This window comes from Procambarus clarkii, chromosome 1 (genome assembly GCF_040958095.1).
Source record: "Procambarus clarkii isolate CNS0578487 chromosome 1, FALCON_Pclarkii_2.0, whole genome shotgun sequence".
Classification (NCBI taxonomy): domain Eukaryota; kingdom Metazoa; phylum Arthropoda; class Malacostraca; order Decapoda; family Cambaridae; genus Procambarus; species Procambarus clarkii.
In genome coordinates, this window is record NC_091150.1 from 18,451,744 (window position 1) to 18,459,660 (window position 7,917).

The 7,917-nt window shown below is 52.9% G+C and overlaps 2 protein-coding genes across 2 annotated transcripts; both read right to left on the reverse strand.

Annotated features, from left to right (window-relative positions):
- Positions 1 to 1,189: 1,189 nt before the first annotated feature.
- Positions 1,190 to 2,257, reverse strand: LOC138361294 (uncharacterized). The gene has a single exon (XM_069320685.1). It carries the CDS (start codon positions 2,255 to 2,257, stop codon positions 1,190 to 1,192), a length of 1,068 nt encoding a protein of 355 aa, XP_069176786.1.
- Positions 2,258 to 3,682: 1,425 nt separating this feature from the next.
- Positions 3,683 to 4,984, reverse strand: LOC138361387 (uncharacterized PE-PGRS family protein PE_PGRS54-like). Its single transcript, XM_069320753.1, has one exon. It carries the CDS (start codon positions 4,982 to 4,984, stop codon positions 3,683 to 3,685), a length of 1,302 nt encoding a protein of 433 aa, XP_069176854.1.
- Positions 4,985 to 7,917: the final 2,933 nt, after the last annotated feature.

A 7,917-nucleotide genomic window follows, 5' to 3' on the forward strand; every position in this document is an offset into this window, starting at 1 on the left:
TGGGGGTTTCCAATTCAACACATAAAAATGACAAAGTAGAGAGATATATCAAAGGGGAGTTAAGTGAATACCATTGGACAAGTTGTACAATTTATTTTATGAAACATGTAAATTAAGACAATTTGAACCTATACCCTATTCTATTCCCCTAGAGGCACAATGGATATCTACTGAGGACATGAGATCAATTGCACAATACCTTAAACCTCACTGAGGCCAAGATGTTGATGGCTGCCCTCAGCCCCTTGGATGCAGGCTTGCGTCCCTTATTCCCAACACACTCCCTAGACACACTACCGAAATTTTGTTTTACCAGCTTACCGGTGGAATGGATTGCTCCTCCCACCATCTAATACAGCCCCAGGGTTCTATACCCCCTTAATTTGGCAATGGCCAACCATTTACACTAGGCCTGAGGTCTGGCTCTCTAGGGCCAATAAGGACTTGGCACTTATCTACCGCCAATCACCTTCCATGATCTGCCGTGAAAGGTTACATGAATTCTTGAAGATTGAGTCAGCTCTCTCCAGCTATTAGAAGGGAACAAGGCGCCTCTATGGAGCCCAGTGCACCTGCGAGCAATGTTTTCCACACTGATAAATTATGTTCAAGCCTGTCTCCTCCAAGATAAAGAGTAGGGACATTTGACTCGCCTGGTATGGGAAAGGGACCGGTGAGAGGGGAAGAGAGGGAATGAGAGGTGGATGGAGAGGGAAAACTGAGTGGGGGAAGTTGAGTGGGAGAAGCCAAAGGTGTCACGAGGGCCAGCTGCAAGACCACCCTCAGGTCAACCTCTTGGCCCTTGACACATGGGCGACAGGGGGGAGGGGGGAGAGGAGGAGAAGAATGACGGGCAAGGGGAGGGGAGAAAAGGGAAGAAGGGGGAGAAGGAAGGAGGGGAGAAGGAAAGGAGGGGAGATGGAAAGGAGGGGAGAGGGGAGAAGGAAGGAGGGGAGAGGGGAGAGCCAATGACCTGAGCCCCAGATCATTACAAGTGGATCCCCTCCACCTCCACCTCCTTTACCTCGTGGCTCAGAGGTAATGCCAGCGGCTTGACAGTACCCAGCACCAGGGTTCGAATTCCTGGCAGTGTTTCAATTTATTTATTCTCGTGTATTTATTATCAAAGCTTTATCATCCACATTATCTGGTTCATATACTAATAAGGCAAGAACGTCTAGTTGAAACATTAATGTTGGTTGCCATAATGTTGCCTGTTGTTACCATAGTGTTGCCATAGTGTTGCCTGCTGTTGCCATAATATTGCCTGTTGTTGACACAGTGTTGCCTGTTGTTGCCTGTTGTTGCCATAGTGTTGTCTGTTGTTGCCATGGTGTTGCCTGTTGTTGCCATAGTGGTGTCTGTTGTTGCCATGGTGCTGCCTGTTGTTGCCATAGTGTTGCCTGTTGTTGACATAGTGTTGCCAGTTGTGGCCATGGTGTTGCCTGTTGTTGCCTGTTGTTGACATAGTGTTGTCTGTTGTTGCCATGCTGTTGCCAGTTGTTGTCATGGTGCTGCCTGTTGTTGCCATAGTGTTGTCTGTTGTTGCCATGGTGTTGCCTGTTGTTGCCATAGTGTTGTCTGTTGTTGCCATGCTGTTGCCTGTTGTTGACATAGTGTTGTCTGTTGTTGCCATGCTGTTGCCAGTTGTTGCCATGGTGCTGCCTGTTGTTGCCATAGTGTTCCCTGTTGTTGCCATAGTGTTGCCTGTTGTTGACATAGTGTTGCCTGCTGTTGCCATAGTGTTGTCTGTTGTTGTCATGGTGTTGCCTGTTGTTGTCATGGTGTTGCCTGCTGTTTCCATAGTGTTGTCTGTTGTTGACATGGTGTTTCCTGTTGTTGACATAGTGTTGCCTGCTGTTGCCATAGTGTTGTCTGTTGTTGTCATGGTGTTGCCTGTTGTTGACATAGTGTTGTCTGTTGTTGCCATGGTGTTGCCTGCTGTTGCCATGGTGTTGCCTGCTGTTGCCATAGTGTTGCCTGCTGTTACCATAATGTTGCCTGTTGTTGCCATAGTGTTGTCTGTTGTTGCCATAGTGTTGTCTGTTGTTGCCATAATGTTGCCTGCTGTTGCCATAGTGTTGCCTGTTGTTGCCATAGTGTTGTCTGTTGTTGCCGCAGTATAACACATGGTGTTGCCTGCTGTTGCCATGGTGTTGCCTGCTGTTGCCATAGTGTTGCCTGCTGTTACCATAGTGTTGCCTGCTGTTGCCATGGTGTTGTCTGCTGTTGCCATGGTGTTGCCTGTTGTTGCCATAGTGCTGCCATAATGTTGCCTGTTGTTGTAGTATTGTTGCCTGTTATTTATTTACTGTACACAGCCAGATAACACAAGTTATTGCTTACTGGCCAGATACAAAAGTTGCCGGAATTATAACATACAAGGCACAAACATATGTGTATATCAAGAATAATGACAACCACCACAGTGAAGAATAATGACTACCACAACAGTGAAGAATAATGACTACCACAACAGTGAAGAATAATGACTACCAAAACAGTCAAGAATAATGACAACCACAACAGTGAAGAATAATGACTACCACAACAGTGAAGAATAATGACTACCACAACAGTGAAGAATAATGACTACCACAACAGTGAAGAATAATGACTACCACAACAGTGAAGAATAATGACTACCACAACAGTCAAGAATAATGACAACCACAACAGTGAAGAATAATGACTACCACAACAGTGAAGAATAATGACTACCACAACAGTCAAGAATAATGACAACCACAACAGTGAAGAATAATGACTACCACAACAGTGAAGAATAATGACTACCACAACAGTGAAGAATAATGACTACCAAAACAGTCAAGAATAATGACTACCACCACAGTCAAGAATAATGACTACCACCACAGTCAAGAATAATGACTACCACCACAGTCAAGAATAATGACAACCACAACAGTGAAGAATAATGACTACCACAACAGTCAAGAATATTAACATGCACCTTTGTCTGACATCGGGGACATGAAGAATCACTCGCATGTTATATGACAAAAATCATCATACTCATACCACTACAAACTTAAACTGGTCCACTCATGCTCCAGAGAAACTTACTCATGCATACACGAGACTCCAAGGATGTAAGTTAATAAATATTCTCATTGCAAGACAAAATTATTAAACAGTGACTGTGACATTAGTGGCAAGTTTGAAGGAACAGTTACACAGTCTTGGTGAAGACACTCCACAACAGTGGAGTGTTTGGGAGAGTGACTTGTCCAGACACGCAACCTGATGAATCTGCAAACTTTGATAAGTCAGTTTAGACATGAACGCAACCTATTCTCGCACAAAACAGCACATATATGACTTATTGCTTATAGTCACTATTTTGCTTATAGATAAGAACATTTGTGACATTCCTAGCCACATATTTTTTTCAAGGCACTAACTTTTCTTTGTTTTATTAAACAATAGAGATTTTATACAAAATTGGAAAATATCCTGAGTTACTTTATAATTTATTTTAATATTTCAACTTTATTTTATTATTTTTATATAACTGTAATATCAATATAGGTATAGGCTCAGTACTAATTGTAATATCTTAACATACTAAGAAGGTTAGGTTAGGTTGGGGTTTTCTATTCAGCTTATCAAGGTAAACTAAAATATTCACAATAAATTAGTATGTCATATATGCACTTATTCATAAGCAAGATATTGAATATAAGCAAGTGCAAGAACGGGTTGCCATGGTGCCTTCATAGTGTGGCCACCCTCCAGGGTGCGACCACCCTCCAGGGTGTGGCCACCCTCCAGGGTGTTGCCACCCTCCAGGGTGTGGCCACTCTCCAGGTTGTGGCCACCCTCCAGGGGTGTGGCCACCCTCCAGGGTGTGGCCACCCTCCAGGTTGAGGCCACCCTCCAGGGTGTGGCCACCCTCCAGGTTGAGGCCACCCTCCAGGGTGTGGCCACCCTCCAGGGTGTTGCCACCCTCCAGGGTGTGGCCACTCTCCAGGTTGTGGCCACCCTCCAGGGGTGCGGCCACCCTCCAGGGTGCGGCCACCCTCCAGGTTGTGGCCACCCTCCAGGGTGTGGCCACTCTCCAGGTTGTGGCCACCCTCCAGGGGTGCGGCCACTCTCCAGGGTGCGGCCACCCTCCAGGTTGTAGCCACCCTCCAGGTTGTGGCCACCCTCCAGGGTGCGGCCACCCTCCAGGTTGTGGCCACCCTCCAGGGTGTGGCCACTCACCAGGTTGTGGCCACCCTCCAGGGGTGCGGCCACCCTCCAGGGTGCGGCCACCCTCCAGGTTGTAGCCACCCTCCAGGTTGTGGCCACCCTCCAGGGTGCGGCCACCCTCCAGGGTGCGGCCACCCTCCAGGTTGTGGCCACCCTCCAGGGTGTGGCCACCCTCCAGGGTGTGGCCACCCTCCAGGGTGTGGCCACCCTCCAGGGTGTGGCCACCCTGCAGGGTGTGGCCAACCTCCAGGGTGCGACCACCCTCCAGGTTGTGGCCACCCTCCAGGGTGTGGCCACCCTCCAGGGTGTGGCCACCCTCCAGGGTGCGGCCACCCTCCAGGGTGTGGCCAACCTCCAGGGTGCGACCACCCTCCAGGGTGTGGCCACCCTCCAGGGCGTGGCCAACCTCCAGGGTGCGACCACCCTCCAGGGTGTGGCCACCCTCCAGGGTGTGGCCACCCTCCAGGGTGTGGCCAACCTCCAGGGTGCGACCACCCTCCAGGGTGTGGCCACCCTCCAGGGTGTGGCCAACCTCCAGGGTGTGGCCAACCTCCAGGGTGCGACCACCCTCCAGGGTGTGGCCACCCTCCAGGGTGTGGCCACCCTCAAGGGTGCGGCCACCCTCCAGGGTGCGGCCACCATCCAGGGTGCGGCCACCCTCCAGGGTGTGGTCACCCTCCAGAGTGTGGCCACCCTCCAGGGTGTGGCCACCCTCCAGGGGTGTGGTCACCTTCCAGGGTGTGGCTACCCTCCAGGGTGTAGACACCATCCAGGGGTGTAGACATCATCCAGGGTGTAGCTACCCTCCAGGGTGTAGACACCATCCAGGGTGTGGTCAACCTCCAGGGTGTGGCCACCCTCCAGGGTGTGGCCACCCTCTAGGGTGTGGTCAACCTCCAGGGTGTGGCCACCATCCTGGGTGTGGCCATCATCCAGGGTTTGGCCACCCTCCAGGGTGTGGCCATCATCCAGGGTGTGGCCATCATCCCGGGTGTGGCCACTCTCCATGGTGTGGCCACCATCCAGGGTGTAGCCACCATCCAGGGTGTGGCCACCCTCCAGGGTGTGGCAACTCTCCAGGGTGTGGCCACCCTCCAGGGTGTGGCCACCTATGGTTAAAGACCAAAACCACTAGAACGTTTGGTCAGTCTTGCGGTTGTGTACCATGACCTACTGAGCCTAGCCTGAGGCAAGTGTGTGTTATGCATCACTCCTGGCCTGCTGGAGTGATGGTGAGGGAAGGTGAGGGAGAGATGTGGTGGAGGGGGAGTGAAGGTGAGGTATTCATACTCCCCGGGCTTGTCTCATGTGATTCCTGGGGGCACCGGATTGAAGATGACATGTCAAACGCCTCGTCAGCTTGGTTGACGTCATACCAATGTACTTAGAGTGAAGGTTACATCCTTCGTGGGGGCAAGTGTACATGTATACAGGGGGCAAGTGTACATGTATACAGGGGGCAAGTGTACATGTATACAGGGGGCAAGTGTACATGTATACAGGGGGCAAGTGTACATGTATACAACGCTTGACTGCTGTAGAGGGTTCTCCGTCGGCTTCCGCCTGTTTTTAATAAGGAGGTCGGTATAGTCTTCTTTGTTTTATAGAATATGATTAGGCCTATGTTTTGGTTAGCAGTTATGCTTTTTACTCTTTTTTTTACACTCGAGGTCTTCAGTAACACTTTAAGTCTTCAGTAACACTTTAAGTCTTCAGTAACACTTTAAGTCTTCAGTAACACTCGAGGTCTTCAGTAACACTTTGGGTCTTCAGTAACACTTTAAGTCTTCAGTAACACTTTAAGTCTTCAGTAACACTCAAGCGACCAAGTGTTGAGACCCACAACACTCTCCAAGGGTGGAGTGCCGCCACTCAACACAACAAGGGTGGAGTGCCGTCACTCAACACAACAAGGGTGGAGTGCCGTCACTCAACACAACAAGGGTGGAGTGCCGTCACTCAACACAACAAGGGTGGAGTGCCGCCACTCAACACAACAAGGGTGGAGTGCCGTCACTCAACACAACAAGGGTGGAGTGCCGCCACTCAACACAACAAGGGTGGAGTGCCGTCACTCAACACAACAAGGGTGGAGTGCCGCCACTCAACACAACAAGGGTGGAGTGCCGTCACTCAACACAACAAGGGTGGAGTGCCGCCACTCAACACAACAAGGGTGGAGTGCCGTCACTCAACACAACAAGGGTGGAGTGCCGTCACTCAACACAACAAGGGTGGAGTGCCGTCACTCAACACACAGGGTGTGGAACATGACCATTAGACACCGAGTGTTGTAAACAAAACAATTACCAGTGATGCTGGTGTAGGGTGTGGTGAGGCGGTGTAGGGTGTGGTGAGGCTGTGTAGGGTGTGGTGAGGCGGTGTAGGGTGTGGTGAGGCGGTGTAGGGTGTGGTGAGGCGGTGTAGGGTGTGGTGAGGCTGTGTAGGGTGTGGTGAGGCGGTGTAGGGTGTGGTGAGGCTGTGTAGGGTGTGGTGAGGCGGTGTAGGGTGTGGTGAGGCGGTGTAGGGTGTGGTGAGGCGGTGTAGGGTGTGGTGAGGCGGTGTAGGGTGTGGTGAGGCTGTGTAGGGTGTGGTGAGGCGGTGTAGGGTGTGGTGAGGCGGTGTAGGGTGTGGTGAGGCTGTGTAGGGTGTGGTGAGGCGGTGTAGGGTGTGGTGAGGCGGTGTAGGGTGTGGTGAGGCGGTGTAGGGTGTGGTGATGCGGTGTAGGGTGTGGTGAGGCGGTGTAGGGTGTGGTGAGGCGGTGTAGGGTGTGGTGAGGCGGTGTAGGGTGTGGTGAGGCGGTGTAGGGTGTGGTGAGGCGGTGGAGGGTGTGGTGAGGCGGTGGAGGGTGTGGTGAGGCGGTGTAGGGTGTGGTGAGGCGGTGTAGGGTGTGGTGAGGCGGTGGAGGGTGTGGTGAGGCGGTGTAGGGTGTGGTGAGGCGGTGTAGGGTGTGGTGAGGCGGTGGAGGGTGTGGTGAGGCGGTGTAGGGTGTGGTGAGGCGGTGTAGGGTGTGGTGAGGCGGTGGAGGGTGTGGTGAGGCGGTGGAGGGTGTGGTGATGCTGGTGTAGGGTGTGGTGAGGCGGTGTAGGGTGTGGTGAGGCGGTGTAGGGTGTGGTGAGGCGGTGTAGGGTGTGGTGAGGCGGTGGAGGGTGTGGTGAGGCGGTGGAGGGTGTGGTGAGGCGGTGTAGGGTGTGGTGAGGCGGTGTAGGGTGTGGTGAGGCGGTGTAGGGTGTGGTGAGGCGGTGTAGGGTGTGGTGAGGCGGTGGAGGGTGTGGTGATGCTGGTGTAGGGTGTGGTGAGGCGGTGGAGGGTGTGGTGAGGCGGTGGAGGGTGTGGTGAGGCGGTGTAGGGTGTGGTGAGGCGGTGGAGGGTGTGGTGAGGCGGTGGAGGGTGTGGTGAGGCAGTGGAGGGTGTGGTGAGGCGGTGGAGGGTGTGGTGAGGCGGTGGAGGGTGTGGTGAGGCGGTGTAGGGTGTGGTGAGGCGGTGGAGGGTGTGGTGAGGCGGTGGAGGGTGTGGTGAGGCTGTGGAGATTGTGGTGAGGCGGTGGAGGGTGTGGTGAGGCGGTGTAGGGTGTGGTGAGGCGGTGGAGGGTGTGGTGAGGCGGTGGAGGGTGTGGTGAGGCGGTGGAGGGTGTGGTGAGGCTGTGGAGGGTGTGGTGAGGCGGTGGAGGGTGTGGTGAGGCGGTGGAGGGTGTGGTGAGGC